The 21,761-nt window shown below is 36.5% G+C and overlaps 1 protein-coding gene across 1 annotated transcript in view; it reads right to left on the bottom strand.

The window, feature by feature from the left end:
• LOC150080676 (DCC-interacting protein 13-alpha-like) overlaps positions 1-21,761 on the bottom strand; it is a gene marked incomplete in the record, with an annotated part of 341,505 nt that overhangs the window by 134,086 nt on the left and 185,658 nt on the right. Inside the window, 1 exon segment of the mRNA XM_090381733.1 lies at positions 6,788-6,888. Coding sequence (XP_090237859.1) covers positions 6,788-6,888 — 101 coding nt within the window.

The raw sequence follows: 21,761 nt of genomic DNA, 5'->3' as shown, positions 1-21,761 counted from the left end.
AGAAAGGAGTTCGAAAAGGAGACAATATCTCCGAAGCTGTTTACTGCTGACCTAGAGGAAGCTTTCAGAAGATTAGACTTTCAGAAGATCAGTCAATGTGAATGGAGAGTACCTAAACCATTTACAATTTGCAGATGACATTGTGGTCATAAGCCATGATCCCAAAGAATTAGAGGAAAATCTTAATCAGCTATGCACAGTTAGTAAGGATTTTGGACTAAAGAAGAATATGGCTAAAACAAAAGTAATGATGAACAAGTATGCCACAGAAAGGGACATAATGATTGAAGGAGCAGTAATTGAAAAGGTGGAGTCATACTTATCTGGGACAAGTTATTAGCTGTAATAATGATAAATGGCTGAAAGTCAAGAGAAGAATAAATTTTGGATGGAAAGAATTCAGGAAATATAGTCACATACCGAAGAGCAATATCCCAGTTTGTCAGAAACGTAAAAAAATGAACCAATGTATACTCCCCACCATGACTTATGGAAGTGAAACTTGGCACTCACCAAAAGAATGGAAGAGAAGCTGAGAACTACACAGTGAAGAATGGAACGAATTATACTGGGAATCAGACTGTTAGATAAGAAGAGAAACAAATGGATTAGGCAGCAAACTCAAGTAAAGGACATTCTTATCAAAACTAAAGAACTAAAATGGTCTTGGACAGGACACATAGCTCGAAGACATGATAACAGATGGACTAAGAAAATAATAGAATGGTACCCAAGAGGAGCTAGAAGAAAATCTGGCAGACAACGGTGGAAATGGATAGATGAAATTCGTGAGTTTGTGGGTAGTAAATGGATGGCCATTGCACAAAACAGAAGGAACTGGAAAGTTGCTGGAGAGGCCTTCATCCTGCAGTGGATTAAAAATGGCTGATGATACAAAGGTTGGCAGGGTTTCTAATGACAGTAACGGCAGTGTGCTACTGCAATTAGGATCTAGAAAAGTTGGGCAGATGGGCTGAGAAGTGGCAACTGAAGTTTAACATTGACAAATGCAAAGTATTGCATGTTATTTTTTTTTTTTGTTATTTGGTTTTTAGGAGCATTAGCAACTAAGGCCATATTGCTCCAGGATATGCGGTGGTCATTCCCTGACCTTTCCGCATCCTCCGTATTTGGTGGTGACTGGCTCGAACCCCGGTCTAATCAAGAAGAGTGTGCTATGCACTGCTGCTCCTTCCCACCTAGCTACGGAGGCGCCTCAAAGTACTGCATATGGGTAGACGTAACCACAGAGAAACGTACCAACTGTGTATTACTACACTTAGGGTGGAATAAAATGAAAAAAGATCGCAGAGTAATTGTGCAGTCAGATATGAAGTTTTCTGAGAAATGCAGATAGACTGCCGGAGCAAGTCATGGGGTATTATCAATGATATACAGGAATTTTGCTAGTAGGGAAAAGGAGGTGATTATCCCTTTGTATAAGGCAATGGTCAGGCCACGCCTTGAGTACTGTGTACAGGTCTCATTTTAGGAAGGATGTAGAGTTGCTTGAGCAAGTACAGAGAAGGGCAACAAGATTGGTGAGGGGAACAAAGAGGTGCTCTTACCAAGAAAGGGTTAAGTTCTGCAAATTGCAGGGCCTGGAGACTAGGCACCTGCCAGGTGATCTGATTGTGGTGTATAAGGCCTTGAATGGGTTGAGCATGATGAATTCTGATGGGATTCTTTCGCTTGCTCAGATTACGAACGTGAAGAGTGAATGGATGTGTGAAATTGTTTTTTTTTGGTTATTGCTGCATAAGCTTATACACTTGATTTCTTGAATCACATGCTTCTACTACTACCACCACCTTATTTTTATGTTTATTTCTGTTGTGATATAGGGATTGGTGGATTCATGGAAGATGAATATCTATAACTCTATTAATGGGATTAATAGAGTTATAGATTAATAGATTAACGACTCCATTTACCAGCAGGTACACGGCACAGCCATGGGTTCCCCAGTTAGTTCGGTCACGGCAAACATCGCGATGGAGGAGTTAGAGGGTCGTGCATTTACAGACGTACCAGATCCCATTGCCTTTTGGTGTCGCTATGTGGATGATGTGTTCGTAGTTATCTCCAGAAATTCAGGTGACCGAATCTTAGCCCACCTCAACTCTCTGTCACCTTTCATAAAATTCACGATCGAGCTAGAGTCAAACAACACCATACCATACTTAGACACCCTTGTCCGGTGCAAGGGCACATGCTTGAAGACAACAGTCCATCGTAAACCTGTGTGCGCTGGCCAATTTACCAACTTCCGGTCAGCACACGTGCATAGCCATCTTCTTGCCACTGCACGAACCTTACTAACTCGCGCCTGGACACACTCTAGCTCTGTAAATGAGAGGCGCACAGAAATCGCTAAAGTCAAGGCAGACCTTACTATCCCATCAATACCCTTGACAGGTGTGACCTACAGGCACGCGACCACGTAGCGACCAACAGAAACATCCAAGGTGGTGACTCAACCACGAGCACCTTTATCCCATACTACCCAAACCTATCACAACAGGTCTATAGAATCTTAAAATCACATGGGATAAAGTGCGTGCAACTCTCAGGCAGGAAATTACGATCCCTCATCTCCAAAGTGAAAACACCTGTCCCCACCCTACTACAAAGCGGATTGGTCTACCACATCTCTTGCCGTGACTGCACTAGCTGCTACTTCGGGGAAACTGGGAGACGGCTCGAAAAACACCTTTCCGAACACAAAAGAGCGATCCGCTTAGTGGATGTGGAGCACTCAGCTATTGCTGAGCACGTCTGGGCAACCCACCATGACATAGACCCACACCGCGATGTCGTGATTGTGGATAAGTCCCGCCATTATCTGCGCCGTGCCTGGTTAGAATCGTTAAACATCAAATGCTCCAATACCTCAGTGAACCGGAACCGGTTGTCAAGTCCACCCTCTCACCGAAGCAACGATCCTGTCCATTGACAAGCACTCGCCACCTCCACATACATCACAACCACAGGCTTCAACCTTAAACAATTAGCAATGTGCTTCACGTACCAGATTGGCAGTACACGCCTCCATTCTAACTGTCATTTCATATCAACTGAAGAAGGTTAACTAGATAACCGAAAGCTTTATGTATCTAATCTAATATATGTATATTTCCTGTTATTAAACCTGTTACAATCTATATTTTTGTATCCGTTTCGCTCTGAGCAACTGTAATTTTAATTTTAGTGGGATTAATTAATTTGCGGTATAGTATTTATTTTGTGGTTCAAGTGTTTCCTAAGTTTAATTCAACAGCAATATAACCACATTTTCATTTCTGATAATAAACTGTTACAAATACATTGCCTACATCGCTTAGATTTCATATTGTTTTGCTTTCAAGATAAAAATTTTTTTAAATAGCATTGTTTGATGATTTTTCTTAAAGCACTGGACTGTACCTTAATCAAAGCTAAAGAACTGATGTCTCAGACCCGTTCTTCATAGATTTCTGATGACATCATGGCTTTTTTGTTTGCTCAATACAAGGTCAGCAATGTTTTCAAACCTTTATAGCAATGAGGCTTCTGAGTTTTCTCTGTGTCAGACATGCTTGCTGCTTAGTAAATAGTAATCAACTGTTTGGCCTTTTTTTATCTCCACTACCTTTCTACCTTTAAATGTAAGCAACTTAAGAAAAAAAAAAAAAAGTCCAGTTTCGTCAGCATTGAAAACGTTCTGGTCATATGCCAAAAAGACATTTTTGAAATGATTCTTCTTCCATTCCATTGTAGATTCAGTATTAACAGCTGCACTTTTCCTACACCTTTCTGAAAGAGAGCCCACAATGAGTCCTAAATTTCTGGAAAGCTTGCAATCTTCAAATTTCATTCGACACACAAAAGATTCTGTTTTAGTTTTTAAAATACTTCCATCTATGGTACTGTTTCTTGCACGCATCATCATTGGCCATTCCAAGAGTACCTTTCAAAGGAATGCCAAACTGTTTGGCAATGTCAGTATTGTCTTAGAATGTACATACATGCATTATCTAATACTTTCAAAATCTTAATTTTCTCTCTCTCTCTCTCTGCAATTGGCAAAATAAAGCTTCACAGGAGCCATACTGATAAACATAGCACCTACAACACATACTGTACAATTAAATATACTTCTAATAAAAGTTAATTTCATTACACCAATGAGCAGGAGAAATTGATATTGAGTGTAGAAATCATGAGTGATTTCTTGTGGTCAGCCTGCAAGCTCATCATTAACTTCAATAAATTTGAAATTAATGATGAGTTATTGTGAAATGTGATATTATAACCCAAAAAAACATGAGGGTGTGGGGGAAATTTCTGGGTCACTTTTTCCCATAAACCTAATGTAAAATAGCATTATATTTATGGGAAATTTTCCAGGACCTAAAATAAGTTAGCATTATCAAGGGCACATGATGCAAGAAAGCAAGCTTATATAGCATCAGCCAAAAAAAAAAAAAAAAAACCCCACACACACACCTTCTTATCATACACTTGCTCCAAATGTTTGTCTAGTTCTGCCTTGAATCTATTAAGTTTGTTCCAGAAATCAACCACTCACTGGCTAAAGGCAAACTTCCGCACATCTATCCTACAACTGCCTTTCCTCAATTTGAATTTATGCCCTTTCAGGTGATTATTCTGAGCAAGAGCAAGAATCCCATCAGCGCTGAGTATGCTCAAACCATTCAAGGCTTTATACACCTCAATCATATCACCTCACAGGTCCCTAGTCTCCAGACACTGTAATTTGCAAAACTTAAGCTTTTCTTCGTAACAGCAACCCTTTATTCCATTCACTAATCTTGTAGCCCTTCTCTGCACTTGCTCCAGCAGCTCTACATCCTTCCTAAAATGAGGCCTCCAGACCTTATACAGTACTCAAGGTGTGGCCTGACCATTGCCTTATACAAGGGGATAATCACCTCCTTATCCCTGCTAGAAAAATTCCTGTACATCATTGACAAGACATCATGAGCTACTCTTGCAGACCTGTACTGCTCAGTAAACTTCATATCTGCCTGCCCAGGTCCTTTTCACTCTCTTATCACTGTCAGTGTAGTACCACACAGTTGATATGTTACTCTGGGGTTACTGCTTCCAATATGCAGTACTTTACATTTGTCAAATGTTAAACTTCAGTTGCCATCTCTCAGCCCATCTGCTCAACTTTTATAGATCCTATTGCAGCAGTGTACTGTCATTAGTGTCATCATTAACAACCCTGCCGACTTTCGTATCGTCTGCAAACTTGGACATTAAGCCTGATATACCATCATCAATATCATTAATGAAAACAGAAAACAACAATGCACCCAACACTGAACCCTGGGGCACTCCACTAATAACATTCGTCCAAGAAGAGCAGTGTCCTTTGATTACCACTCTGTCTTCTCCCTCTCAACCATCCCTTTATCCATAGCAGCAATTTGATTCCAATGCCACACTGATCTAATTTGTGCAGCAGTCTTCTAAGTGCAACAGTATCAAAAGCCTTTCTAAGATCCAAATATACGATATCAAAATTATTCTTTGCATCCAGTTTCTTTGTGACTACATCATAGTATCCAGTCAAATTGGTCAGACAAGACTTCCCCTTAACAAACCCATGCTGTGTCCGAGCTATAACCAAAAACAAACCCAGACCTTATGTCCGAGCTATAACCAAAGTCTTGTCTAGATGATCCTGCAATGCTTCTTTAACGAGTGCTTCTATTAATTTCCCTGGAACAGAAGTTAAACTAACAGGTCTGTAATTACCTATGTCTCCCTTTGATCCTCTTTTGTGGATTGGGGTCACATTTGCACATTTCCGGTCCATGGGTACCTCCCCTGAGTCCAAGGAAGCTCTCATAATTATGGCTAAGGGTTTGCTTACTTCCTTTGCTGCCTCCTTTAATATAACTGGATAGATTCCATCCACCCCACATGTCTTTCTTATATTTATCTTCAACAAATTCTCCCCCACTTTGCTCTCAGTTATTACAAAATAATCTGGTTCACTGCCAGAGTTTAATTCACCTCTGGCATTCCCCTCTCTGAATAACTCCTCATGTGTGAATGTAGATGCAAAATATTCATTTAATTTGTTACCTACCTGAGCAGTGTTATCAACAGTTGAACCCTCGATATCAAGTGAACCAATCTGATTCAACCCCTTCCTTCTAGAGTTTACATAAGTAAAGAACTCTTTGCTGTTTTTCTTTGCATCCTTTGCTAAAGATTTCTCGTAATCTGCCTTTGCCTGCCTAACCTCCTTTCAGACCAGCTTATATCTATCATAAGCTTCTGTGTCACCTGTTAATTTATATGTATCCCATGCATTTTTCTTCTCTGCCACATGTCCAATTAGTTCATCTGACATCCATTTAGGCCTAAATCTTGAAGTTGTTGAAGTTGTTATAACATGCCGGGATGTTAACAAGAAGGGTCACTATAAAGAGTTTTGACTGTACTTTTGGTATTTTAGGTATCTGGAGCTGGCATATGTGATCTTCAAATATCTAAAATACAATTGAAGAAGTACACACATGTGAAAAAGAATATAGATGAATAACTAATTTAATTAAGTGGCTGTACTGAAGGAAAATAATATTAAACAATAAGATGCAGAATATTATAATCCCTTAATCTGAGAGAAAAAAATCTCATGTTGTCAAATCCAATAATCAAGTTTGTTTTTTATACAATTAAGGAGAAAAAAGAAAAACATTTGCAGATGGGTATTTATTCAATAAAAATTTTTAAAAATAATTCAGCTTTAATAACTAAAAATTACTTTTTTCCATTAGAAACTTGAAAAACATTTCGTCGATCCTCTTGTTCTAATGCCTGAGCTGCCACAGTTCTATCTAGTTCCATCACAACACTGCCTGCAATCTTTAAAAACAAAGTGATCAATCTCAAATACCAAAATTTTTAAATTATCATTCAGTTTCAAATTAAATAGGAAAAATGAACCATTAACTTTCTGAAGTTATGAAATAAAATTAGCTTATCCATATTATATAATTATCTTTATTGAAACTATCACATCTTATAAAATGCAGAGAGACAGCCACACGCTAGAGGGTATTGCACAGCACTGGACATAATATAGATGCAAGGTCAAGCAAGAAGGGAGTGCAATAGGATGTGCATCTGAGTTAAATATGGTTAAAGATTGCATTCATGTCAAAATAATTAGTTGTAAACTCCTCTAATCTATGTGATTGTAAATATAAACAGAATATCATATAATAATTAGCATAAAATTCCATAATAGGATAACTTTGTGCAAAAAGTCAAAAAAGATCAATACAGCCAGGCCTCGCATAACGCGAGTTCGATTAACGCAATTTTCAGTTAACGCTATTTGAAAAATTATACCACTTTTCGCTTTACACGATGCAAATTTCCAGTTAACGTGATCTTTTTTTTTTTATGCGATAGTTGAAAAAGATTTGAATCGCGCATTAAGCTTACCGCGAGTCATACAGTCAATAAACAAACGTTTGCCTGCTGTCCGCCTCGGTGTGTTCCATTAACCATCGGAAGAAGGCATGTTACTTGTTTGTCTCCTGCTAATAAAGTCAATGCACACTTGCATAAAAATTCAAATTTTTAAATGAACCAGATGAAAATGTTACCACAAAGGAGATAACGGTAAAAGATTTAGATGAAATCTTTCATATCGCAGAGAACCTCAAACAAAAGGTTTGAGGTTCTTTGCGATATTTATTTTGCCAGGGCCCAGAGAAAATTGTTGTCAGCTATCGGAAATTGATTGATGAAAAGAGAAAGTCAACATTGTTCAAATATTTCCGCAACAGTCATTTCTTCATTGTGTAAAAAAAAATTTTATGTCAGAGGTTCCCAAACTTTCTCGGTTCACAGCGCCCTTAGTGTCTCAGTAATTTTTTCAAGGCGCACCCAGACCAAAAGAAATACCTAACAGTTCCGTTTAGTAGTTAGAACCAAACAACTTAAGTTTAGACCTAACTACTGAAGAAATGCTGAAAGTAAGAAATGCTGAAACTGTGAACTACCTCGAGCTAGTAGTTTGCGCGGTGTCCGACAGATGTCAAGTATCGCTGTGTTTCCCTCGAAAATTTAAAATATTCCACGACGCACAGTTTGGAAACCGCTGTTTTATGCAATAAACATTTAATTCCATAATTATTTTCATTATCTTTTACATTGTATACAGTTAAAAAGTTATTTAAAAGGTATTTTTAAAATTGTTTATGGACATTCCAGAAGGTCAAGGACCAATTATAATTTTTCCTATTGATAATTATATTCGATTAACGCGTTTCGTTTTGCATGATGCGCTCGCAGGACGAATTAATCGCGTTAATCGAGGCCAGCCTGTATTTACATTAGGATTCATACAATAAAAGAACAGAAATAAAATGTAACTATGCTAACAGAAAGTTGTATTCACAAATGTACTATTGGTTGAAGTACAAATTCCAAACCAAACATTCATATTGGTGATGGATATAATCGAGAAGTCACAATCATTATTTCAATTACAGCAAATTATTTGATTTTTTTGATTGCAACAAATCATTTGATTATATCATCCATCATTCATTTATGCCCATAATTATGCCAATACTAATTCAGATTAAATCTTTTAGAAGTAATGCCTTGAAATACAGTTTCATAAGGTCTGAAAATAATTTACATGGTGAAAATACATCTGGATGAATAATCATTGTTTATCAGTATTATGGCTAATGAAGGAAACAGCATACAAGTTTTTTAAACTCTGTTTAATGGCAAACAAGTTGAGTGAGAATTAAAGGGAGGCATTGTCCAGTTATCATAATCCCATATATTTGGGAAGTCTACAGATGAAACTGATAAAAAAATTTAATTTACTAAAAAGTTACAATATACATAGAAGAATGTTAACAATATTCAGAGATTAAAAATTCAATGCATAAAAGTAAAACCACCCTTCCCATTCACTCATTTAATAAAGCCAGTGTTCAAAATTTAAGATAATTTTTAAATGGCAGTTTTTTAAAAACATCTTTAAAAACAAAACCTATCAACCACCCTTTCCATTCACTCATTTAATAAAGCCAGTATTCAAAATTTAAGATAATTTTTAAATGGCAGTTTTTTAAAAACATCTTTAAAAACAAAACCTATCTGCATATTTAAATTTTTATGTGGAAATGAATAAATTAGAAGACAGATTTAACACAATGAGATAAATGTAATATGATAAAAATGGTAAGAAGAGAACTAATCTTTTTGAAAGAACACTTTTAATTGTTATATCATAAAATGAAAAACCCTATCTTCCATGCTTAAATTTCATAATATAGCAGTTGACAATGTATTCTTACAAAAAAGATTAGTTTGCTTCTTTCCATTTTGGTTTTTCACCATGCTAAATTCATGTTTTGTAACCAATAGGCAAGCTGACACACTCAGTGAAGTGTACTTCAAAGAGGCAGCCTTTTTTAATGGTCTTTAACTTATTAGTCTTCCTTCTTTTAATTTAATCATTTACACATGAAAATTTAAATATGCAGAATAGAGAGGTGGGTTGCTTTTAAAGATGTTAAAATCAAAATTAACAGCAACAACTAGAAGCCTCTGAGTTATAATTCTTCACCATAATTTTAAAATTAGGAACTAAAAAAAAAAAAAAAGGTAAAGTGCAGCCATTATCAACCCACTGCAGGATGGAAGCCTCCTCAACAATTCATGCTGAGGGAAATGGCCCATAATCTGCCACGCTGGTCCAGTGCGGGTTGGCAGATCGACCGTATTCAGAAGTCAGGAGCTTGAACCCCAGTCTACTCAAAGAGCGTGTGCTACTGCACTCCCGCTCCTGACCACTCGGCTACGGAGGCCTTTAAAATTAGGAACTACTGTATACTAAATGAAGAATGTAGTGTTAGAGGATTTAAAAACATGACTTGTTTTTCAAATTCCTCTAAATTTCTGTTCTTTTAGCTGCAAATATGAATCACACTGCTCTAAAATTATAATTTTTTTTTTCCACTTGTCCTATTTCAATAAATACTTTAGTGTATGGTATCAACATTCCCTCCCCCCACACTAACTATTCACTAAGCAAGGGTGCCCCCCCCTCTCTTTGGAATTGGGCAGTTATGCTTCCCTTGCACATGAATTTTAACCACTTTTTCTACATACTATCTTAACTTTTTTTTCTGTTCATTGTGTTAAAGAAATTTGATGGTGAAACGAATCTATTCTTACTATTATCTATTCTTCCATTATTTTCTCATTTATAAATAATTTTACCCTTCCTATTCCCAAAGACTGGTTCCCACCCATATCTTTACACATATATACTACTTACTACTAACCATAAATTTCTTATTACTAAAAATTACTACTTCACTCTCTCTATATAAGAAGTTGTATTTTATGCCACCCAACATGCTTGAGTACATATCTTTCTTTAACAGTTTTCTGGCACTTTTTTTTTTTTACCACCCTTAGCACAATTTTTAGTACTTTTATCTTCCTTATTTTACTCTTATTAGTTCTTTTTTCCCTTTCCTACATTCCACTATTAGATCTTATTTAGTATTTCAATTATGCTGACATATTATTATGCATTTCAACTTATCTTGCTATGTATTCAGAGATATTTTAATAATTATCTAATAAATTAAAATCTATTATCATTCACACAGCATCGGGACTACCTTCCTTATGCGCTGATAATCTTAGACATTTGCTAATAAACTTTGGACCTTCTATTGCTTACATGGATAGAGAGGGTCAAAACACCATGTACATCCCAGATAGATTGTGATGGCTATAGTTTCCTGAGATGCTAGCCATTGCAGTCTAACTTTTAATTTCTGTTTTGTATCAATGTGCTTTATTGTTTTAATGCCCATTCTTTAGACTTGACAAATTCTTTATTTCTAAAATTTTTGCCATTCATATATGAACCCTAACCCTCCTTGAATATCAATGCATGTGCAATCATTAATCTACTTTGCATCAGAAATAATTTCCTGTTTTGTTCTCTTATTTATTTCCTGTGTTTCAAACTTCTTACATTTCCATTATCTTATAAAATACATTCATATACATACAATACAATACATATATATTTTATTTTCTTTTTTAGAGTGCTTTACCCTTAGAGATGTAAATTCTATACCTCATTTTTATTTCAAACTTCCATTCGTAGTGTTTTGTTTATATCATAATAAACATGGTTTTTTTTACTACTTATTTTGCACTCTCTCTGAGAGTGCAAAATAAGTAGTAAAATATATAGAGAGAGTAGTAAGATATATATATATATATATATATAGAGAGAGAGAGAGAGAGAGAGAGAGTGCAAAATAAGTAGTATATATAATTAGTAGTATATATATATATATATATATATATATATATATATATATATAGAGAGAGAGAGAGAGAGAGAGAGAGAGAGAGAGAGGCTTATTAGGGGTGACTCCTACGATTTTCACTGCCGACCCCTAGAAGAAGTAGTTAAAGTCCGAGGACCCAGAGCTTTAGGTACTTACAATAATTATGCTTATGTTAATTGCATTTTATTTCAGGTAATTTGCTTGTTAGCATACAGGTGCTCTCAATTCTTCCATGGTTATTACACCTGATAGCTCAGCTCCCCCTACCAAATACACTGATAACTTTTTTGTCTATATATATATATATATATATATCTGATTATGTATGAATATTTACATTTAGCTAATATCAGATTTTAATTTCATAATTTCTCTACCCCATTTTTGGACCTATAACCATAATTACCCGCCCATATCTGATGTTGACTACTACTCCTTATATCAATTTAATCATTTTTGCTTTACAGTTCCCTTCTATCTAATTGGCTTTGCAATTCAGCTTATAATTTTGTTTAATTCATTATATCAAATAGGATATTCACATTCTTTCTCACGCCTATAATATCTCCAATTTTTGCTATCCTTCTATTAGTTATGACATTTTGTGTAATTTACGCATCCATCTTAGCACTTTTTGACAGACTTATCAATTCTACCACACACACACACACACAGTGGTGAGCTATAGTGGGCTCGCAAGAGCCCATCACTGAAACGATCACTTATTTTACAAATGAAATCCTGAAATCAATTATTGAGTATACAGAGCCGGAACTATGGTGGGGTGAGCAGGATCCCATCTCCAGCATTTTAATGGCACAATGGACCAATTATGTGTTTTAAAGCTGCTTCATTTCGATTTAATTATAGCAGACCTCTGTTTAACAAACTTCTTTATTGTGAATTTTTTTTAATTCCCCTTGGTAATTACATTTAAAATAGTTTCCATAAAATGAAGAAAATTTCCATATAACAAATAGATTACAAGAGATTTAACTTTGTATGTATTATTCCCACCTTTAGGCAATTAGAAAGGGTTAAAGGGATTACCGTTCCGTAATTTTAGCGGTGCCCGTAAAACCAATGCAGCCACCTATCCCACATACCGATAAGTCGCGATATCGGTATGTGGTATAATATGCTTTCCGTAGCCAGTTAGAAGATTAAGGCAAATTCCCAACACAGATAATAGCCTCTTGTCAACCTGTATTGAGGTTCCCCTTCTCCTGAAAGCAGTCATCTGTTTTTTGGAGAAGTGAGTGATCCATGCCTTTCAGTAAATTTCTCCTGCTTAAGTTTACATGGTCACAACAACTGAATATCCGAGCGATTCTGACAGTTTGGACAATATTCAAAGAACTAGTGACAGTAGAGCCATCAAAGGGGTGGGGGGGATGAGTGCAACTATGATATTAAATAAACTTTCCAAAGATGAAATGTTGGCAGATTTTGAAACTGCATCGAGGCCTTCACTGTAATGATGCCTTTCACACTACTACTGTAGTTTTGAAGTGAAACTTCTTTAGGCACACATGTTCCAAAACATAATGGCATAGAGGCAATAATTAAAAAACAAAAACAAAAAACTGTATGCATTATATTACCAATCTCCAAAAAACCACTGTGATTGATTGAGGATGACTGCCAAAGAACTTGAAGTGGAAATTATAAATGTCAGTCAGGTGTTTGGGCCCAGATGGGCAGCTTGTAGACTGCGGACGATAACTGCACTTTGGAAGAATTATCCCGCTCTGTGCAACCATTTGGAACCAGAAGTTAAATATTCGGGATTATTAAACCGACTTTTAAATCTGGGATTTCTTAATGATTTAGCACAAATGATCAACACCTGCAGGAAGTCTCTTACCTTCCAGAAGTTTTGAAAAGTTGCAGCATCACTACAGTAAAAGCATATAAATTAATTCTTTGAACTATCAATGCTATTGCTAATTTGAAAAATTCTGAAGGAAATTATAAAGCTAAAGTTGAAAGTACGTTAAAGTCAAAAGAATTTGAATGAATCAAAATTGAAAGTAAGAATACATTTAAAAAATTACCTCACGACAAGTTATTAAACTGCATTGTTTTATCCTTAAAGGATCAGTTATTAATGCAACAGAGTAATTTTAAATTAAATAAAGAAAATTTAAACATATGTTTACCCAAAATCGTGGAATACGGAAGAACCATAGTCTTCATGGCATGAAAAACGAATAAGAAATTTAAGTTTTCTAATAAAATATGAAATTAAAATTAATGATTTTAGAGATTTTGTCGAAGACAGTTTATCTTTAAAATCAAGTGAAATTCCCTTTTCAATTAAAAAAGCCAGAAATATCCTTGAAACCAGTGCGATTAGCAGTGCCGAAACTGAGGAGCTTTCACCGTAATAAATATCATAACGATAAAAATAACATCTTTGACAATTAAACATGTTGCAGATATGTAATGACCATACATCTAATTTCTATATGGAAAACCATTGCTTCAATTTGATCCAGATCGTTACGTCAAATCTTTCCTCTGTAATCATCGCTCAGTTATTGAGCAAAGCAGAAGATCTGATAACAAATATTAAAGTAAATTCTATATGGAAATTTTTAGAATAAGTTTTTCTTGAATATTTGTGTAATAATTTTTTTATGTAATCCGTGATTTTTGTGTACCATTTCTAGAACAGTTTCTTTATTATGTAATATTTGTTTTTATATTCTAGAATGTTTTGTGATAGTTTGTTATTTGTAATATGTGAAATATTTTCATGTCATTTTTATTTGCAATATTAAAATTTTATCATGGAAAAAAAAATGTATCTATTATTAGCATTAGCATTAGTAGAGGCATATGATGCAAGAAAGCAAGCTTATTCAGCATCAGCCAAAAAAAAAAAAAAACCCTCTCCCATTTCACCCCTCCGTTCGTTCGAAATACCTGTCCAGTTGAGCTTTAAATTTGTTTAGGCTATCAACTTCAACAACAAGTGATGGAAGTCGGTTCCACCAACCAACCACCCGCTGGCCAAAGGCAAATTTCCGCACATCTATCCGACATCCGTCCTTCCTCAATTTGAATTTATGCCCTCTGAGGTGATTATTCTGAGAAAGATGAAGAATCCCATTGGCATTGAGCATGCTCAAACCATTCAAAGCCTTATACACCTCTATCAGATCACCTCGCCGGTGCCTAGTCTCCAGACTCTGTAATTTGCAAAACTTAAGCCTTTCTTCGTAAGAGCAACCCTTTGTTCCATTTACTAATCTTGTTGCCCTTCTCTGTACCCGTTCCAGCAGCTCTACATCCTTCTTGAAATGAGGCCTCCAGACCTGTATACAGTACTCAAGATGTGGCCTAACCATTGCCTTATACAAGGGAATAATCACCTCCTTATCCCTGCTAGAAAAATTCCTGTATATCATTGACAAGACACCATGAGCTACTCTTGCAGCTCGTCTGCACTGCTCAGAGAACTTCATATCTGCCTGCACAATTACCCCCAGGTCCTTTTCATTCTCCACCACTGTCAGTGTAGTACCGCAGAGTTGATACATTGCTCTGGGGTTACTGTTACCCATATGTAGTACTTTACATTTGTCAATGTTAAACTTCATTTGCCACCTCTCAGCCCATCTGTTCAACCTTTCCAGATCCTGTTGCAGCAGCATAGCGTCAGTAGTGTCCTTAACGACCCTGCCAACCTTTGTATCATCTGCAAACTTAGACATTAAACTTGATATCCCATCATCAATATCATTCATAAACACCGAAAACAACAATGGACCCAACACTGAACCTTGAGGAACTCCACTAATAACATTAGTCCACGTTGAGCAGTGTCCATTGATTACCACTCTCTGTCTTCTGCCACTCAACCATCCCCTTATCCATAGCAGCAATTTGCCTCCAATGCCACACTGCTCCAATTTGTGCAGCAGTCTTCCATGTGCAACAGTATCAAAAGCCTTTCTAAGATCCAAATATATAATATCAAAGTTATTCCCTGCATCCAGTTCTTTTGTGACTACATCATAGTATCCAATCAAATTGGTCAGGCAAGACCTGCCCTTAACAAAACCATGCTGCGTCTGAGCTATAACTGAATTCTTGTCTAGATGATCCTGCAGTGCTTCTTTAACCAGTGCCTCCATTAATTTACCTGGAACAGAAGTTAAACTAACAGGTCTATAATTACTTGTGTCAGCCTTTGATCCTCCTTTGTGAATTGGGGTTACATTTGCACATCTCCAGTCTATGGGTACCTCCCCTGAGTCCAAAGAAGCTCTCATAATTATGGCTAGGGGTTTGCATACTTCCTTTGCTGCCTCCTTTAATATAACTGGATAGATCCCATCCACCCCAGGTGCCTTTTTTATGTTTATCCTCAACAATCTCTCCTCCACTTTCCTCTCAGTTATTACAAAATCATCCAAGCTCACTGCCAATGTTTACTTTACCTACATCATTCTCCTTCCTGAATAACTCCTCATGCGTGAATGTAGATGCAAAATACTCGTTTAGATTGTTAGCCACCTGAGCAGGATCCTCAACTGTTGAACCATCAATATCCAGTGGACCAATCTGATTCATCCCTTTCCTTCTCGAGTTCAAGTATGTAAAGAACTTCTTTCTGTTTTTCTTTGCATCCTTTGCCAAGGATTTTTCGTAGTCTGCCTTTGCCTGCCTAATCTCCTTTGTGACTTGGTTACAGACCAACTTATATCTATCATAGGCTTCCATGTCACCCATTAATTTGTATGTATCCCATGCATTTTTCTTCTCTGCCACATGTCTCATTAGTCCATCTGACAACCATTTAGGCCTAAACCTTGAACAATATTTCTTAGTTGGTATGTAAAGCCTGGTAGCCACCAAGATTAGTTCCTTGAATGCTTCCCATTTTGAGTTTGCTGTTGGTAACATCATCAGTTGGTCCCACTGTATAGAATTTAAATACTGTCTCAGACCATCATAGTCGCCTTTACGAAAACAAAAACCCTTCCCTTTACCTCTGATGGTAGTTACCTCCTTGAGTAAATCCCACTTCAACACACTGTGATCACTGCCACCTAGTGGTTCATTTATCTGCAGGTTTTTAATGCATGAAGAATCACTACTGATAATCAGATCAAGAGTATTGCTCCCTCTTGTTGCCTCACGAACATGCTGATGTAGAAAACAATCATCCAATAAATCCACAAAAGCCTTGCTAGTGTGCGAGTGACCAACCCACAAATTCCAGTCAATATCTGGGAAATTAAAATCCCCCAGTATAAGACTCTCTGATTTACTGGCCCACTCTATTTCCCTGTACAATATATTATTATACTCATCAGAGTCATTAGGCCTATAGCACACTCCTACTCTCAATTTTGATTTCCCTATGCTTATGTCACACCAAACTGACTCGACACTGCCCTGTCCATCGATGTCAACTGGCTTCACTTCCTTTGACTTTATGTGTTTCTTAATTAATAGCATAACCCCTCCTCCCCTCCTGTCCTGTCTATCCTTTCTATATACATTGTATTCCCCAAATTCCAGTTCCGCATTACTTATATCTGTGTGACACCACGTCTCTGATATCCCAACAATATCTGCCTTTGATGTTTTGAGCAATACCTCAAATTCATCAAATTTATTTACCAAACTCCTAGCATTGGTGTACACGCAGGTATACATGCACCTGTTTCTATTCTTAGCTACCCTAACACAACCCATGTGTTTACTTGTAACGCAATGACTACCAGCAGTCTCTGAAATATCCTGCATCTTGTTTTTCAGACTTCTGCTCATTTGAATAGAAGCAGTGCAAGAATCACTTCCACCTCTGCCAGTGGCTACTGTTAATCTATTAGTCCTTGTATCCCCCCCAACTAGCAGTTTTCCGACCCACCTAACACTGCCTCGACAGCATCAGCAAAAATTCTTGCACCCTTTCTATTTAAGTGTATCCCATCCCTGTAGAAGCAATCTATCCTGTTAACAAGTACAGTCCAGGCTGAAAAAAATTCTACCCCTTGAGCCTTGCACAATCCCTCCAGGGCCGAATTGATCGACAAGGCTCTCATCATATACTCCCTCCTATCGTGTCTGGGCAGAATTGCAGACACTTTCAAGTTCAACCCTAATTCACGGCTTTTTTTCAACAGTGACCTGTACTTGCTAAGTAATTCCGCCGGTCTCCTACTCTTAATATCATTAGTGCCAACGTGTACAACTATATCACCTTTTGTGCCCTTAAAAGATGATATCCGCTCTACAACGTCATCAACCTTTGCCCCTGGCAGACATACCCTGGTCCTATTCCACCTATCCTTTTTACAAAGCATGTTCCCCGTTTCCCTGACAATAGAGTCACCAACAACTACTAGTTCCTGTGGGACCAGCGCATTCTGCCTAGGGGGCTGCCCCTGTGTTGCCTGATGACCAAGTGCAAGCTCTGGCGTTGATGTGGGCAGCTGAGAGCTTGATGGGCCCCTCAATTTATTTCCTTCGAGGGCATCCACCCTGTCCTTCAAGGTCTCATAAAGGCCCATAACAACACTGAGTTGTCGCCTGATTTCCTTGCACTCCTTACATCGTGCACACACAAAGACATCCCCCTTGGCAGTATCATGTCCCGTACCCGACTGCTCCGCAAACATCAAGCAAACAGTGCATTTTAATAGACTGTAATTCAGAGGGCAACTGCCCCCCTCAGTTCTCCCCCGAACCACAGCACTCCCATTAGCTTGAGCCTTTTGCTTTGCTGCTCTGGTCAGAGTCATGATTCCAATTTAATTCAATAAAATTTAAAACAAAAATTAAATCCTTAAGTTATATCCCAAAACAGTTATGTTATATATATATATATATATATATATATTTTTTTTTTTTTTTTTTGGTATCTAGTGTTCCCTTTATACAACTTCCGTATCACGTGTACCACTATAGTTATGTATTAATTATTTGTTACGATTAAGTCGTTATATATATTTATAGAGTTAAAAATACAATTTAATTGACAATAAAGTTTATCAAGATTAATAGATTTACTGATTAATTGACAATATTATATTATGCAGTATACTACACTAAGCTTATGCTATCGTGTAAAAATGGCGGGAATTCACGAACGGTATTTCTACGGACTCGTAAGTATTGATTAGCTTCGAAATCTCGCTATCTCAATTTAGAATAAACTAAGGATCCTGACTAGGTCTATAATCTACTTATAGAAGATAATTTGATATAACAATTGGTTAATAAATCGACTAAATTTGGTTAAAAGACCTCTCGTTCAATTTGTGACACGTGGATTTGATACCGTTACCGATACTAAGTAATATCTACGAAATCTCTGTCTAAGTTAAACTTTAAACTAAGTATCGTAACTAGGGATATAAAGCTACTCTAGAAAATAAGTTAATATGACAATTTAAACTAATAAAGCAGAAAATAAATCAGGAAAAACTTCTCTGTTTGAAGAGCTTTAAGGAGCAATGTCTGCACAGGCTAACCTCGCACCCAGACTAATAATATTTAAGCATAGACAGCCCTTATATTTCCCTACTTGTAAAAATAAAAAAATAAATAAAAAAGTCGCACATCTTCAGAGCACTCTCAGTAGATGGTTTTATGCAAAACATCCTTTGCATTTCTTTTAAATATTTTAATTTGTATACAGTAAGACCTCTGTATCCGCAGGGGATACGTTCCAAGACCTACCGTGGATATAAGCGAACACCTGCTGACCCCATATATAACGTGATTTTCTTGTACATACATACAATAAATTATACGTATGTACATACGTACAATAAATTATACGTATGTACATACGTACATATGTATAATACGTATAATACATACGTATAATAAAGTTTAATTGATAAATTAAACACACAGTAAGACATTAACATTAAATAAGGTAATGATAAAGTACAGCAGACTCTTGATTTACCAGGAAAAGGATTAATCGGAACACTTCAAGACTCCAAATTAAAAAAAAAAAAAACCCAACCAGAAATTATAAAATTCAAGTAATAACTAGAATAGGTATAAACAAATGTTTTGCAAGTCATAAATAAGCGACAAGAACCGGCGTTATAAGTCGTCATATGGAGATTAGTGTACCTATTATCTTGCAACTCCCACTGTCTTCACACCTATTGCTCAAAACAAAAAAAGAGAGACCATAGGTGCGTCACATTGATTGTTGTGTTCCATCGCACAGCAAAAGGACAAATTTTTTCATAACTTTTGTCAGGGATGTTGGAATTTTTTTTTTTTTTTTTTACAGTAACTTTTTTTTTTTTTTTTTTTGTTTAGAAATCGCAAAAATGATGGGCAAATGCAAGAGTTGTGCTTTAAAATTAAACAAAAACTTGAAAATTTTCAAAAGTTTGAAAATGGTGCATCCGTTAAATCTCTATAAAGAACCATTATAATGTTGGTGACCAAACCATACAAGATATTTTAAAAAATAAAGGGAAGCATCGTATTGGACATGCAAGTAGTATGTGGCAAGTTTTTTCTTTTTTATTTCCGAATGCGGGTAATTTTTTATTACCCGCAGCGACTTTTTTATTTCCGTGGTTAACCATGGGTAACTGAATCAGCAGATATGGGGGAACAACTGTATATTGATTATGAAATAAAAGAGCTTTTGTATTGTAAATATTTTATTGATCATTCACAAATTTCCATAATTTCTGGAAGACAAGATACAATGGATTTATGATAACTAAAGTAAGAGACATACTTGCTACTGCAAGTATCCGTCTCTGAAAACAGTGTCAATCAAGGTACCTGATCTTTTAGTTGAAATGACATATGCACCTAGCTGTTCAGAGCACCTAACAATGGAATGTAATGAAAATGCAAGACAAAAAAAGAAATTGTTGCTAAATCTTTGTATTGTTGCGTCATATGACAATATACTTGCAATCATACATGATGTCATAATCATACAGAAAGTATGATTGTGATGTCATACTATTCAAAAATTCTAAACAGTTAGAACTCGAGATATCGTACTATTTTTCAGTCACGAAAAATTCGTCGCGCACTCTAATCATACTACTAGTGAGTGCTCTGCACAGACTATTGGTGTAAGCATGGGAAGCGCCACTGGCAGATGCCACGGTTGACGTCACTTCTGTGACCAATCAGATTTACTCTGAAAGGGTGTTTCACATCAAAAATTCCAAGCCCATTGTTAAAATATTCACAGCTCATCACTGTGTGTGTGTGTGTGTGTGTGTGTGTTATATATACACACACACTTTGTGGCACCCAGTATATATATATATACTGGGTGTCCCAAAAGCCACTGCGTATTTTGGTGAAACAGTGTAATTTCAAATAAATTTCATTACGACAAGTATATTTATTTTTTTTACATAAAGCATAAGTATTTATAATGTCTTAGAGATGTTATTATAATTTTTATTAATTTTTTAATGTTTTCTTTCCAGACCCATAATTCATGATAAATGATCAAGAGTGAATTTTTTTTGTAACATCCCACATCAAAGGAATGAAGTTTTGTGAAATTAGGGAAAGATTTTCAAGGATATTTCAGTGAGGTATTTTGGACTTGATTGACAAGTTACCATTAGTTGAGGCATATGATGCAAGAAACAAGCTGATAACAGCATAAGCCAAAAAAAAAAAAAAAAAAAAACAACAAAAAAAAAAAAAAAAAAACACCCCATTTCACCCATCCAGTCAACTCAAAATGTTTGTCTAGTTCAGCCTTAAATTTATTTAAGCTTTCAAATTCCACAACAACAGGTGGAAGTCTGTTCCAGCAATCAACTACCCATTGGCTAAAGGCAAATTTCTGCACTTCTATTCTACAACCGTCTTTCCTCAAATTGTATCTATGCCCCTTCAGGTTCTTAGTCTGAGCAAGCGGAACTATCCCGTCAGCATTGAGCCTACTCAGACCATTCAAGGCCTTATACACCTCAATCAGATCACCTCGCAGGTGCTAGTCTCCAGAAGCTGCAACTTGCAGAACTTAAGCACCCCTTTGTTCCTCTCACCAATCTTGTTGCCCTTCTTTGTACTCGTTCTAGCAACTCTACATCCTTCCTAAAATGAGGCCTCCAGACCTGTATACAGTACTCAAGGTGTGGGCTCACCATGCCTTATACAAAGGGATAATCACCTCCTTGTCTCTGCTAGCAAAATTCCTATATATCATTGACAAAACTCCATGACCTGCTCTGGCAGCCCGTCTGTACTGCTCAGAGAACCTCAATATCTGACTGCACAATTACCCCCAGGTCTTTTCCATTCTCCACCTCCCTGAGTGTAGTACCACACAGTTGGTACATTTCTCTTAGGTTACTGCTACCCGTATGGAGTACTTTTCATTTGTCAATGTTAAGCTTCAAT

This window comes from Mastigoproctus giganteus, chromosome 9 (genome assembly GCF_048544385.1).
Source record: "Mastigoproctus giganteus isolate SK-2022 chromosome 9, ASM4854438v1, whole genome shotgun sequence".
NCBI classification, from domain to species: Eukaryota; Metazoa; Arthropoda; class Arachnida; order Uropygi; family Thelyphonidae; genus Mastigoproctus; species Mastigoproctus giganteus.
Note: the sequence above shows the minus strand (reverse complement) of the source record. Positions and strands in the feature narration are given on the sequence as shown.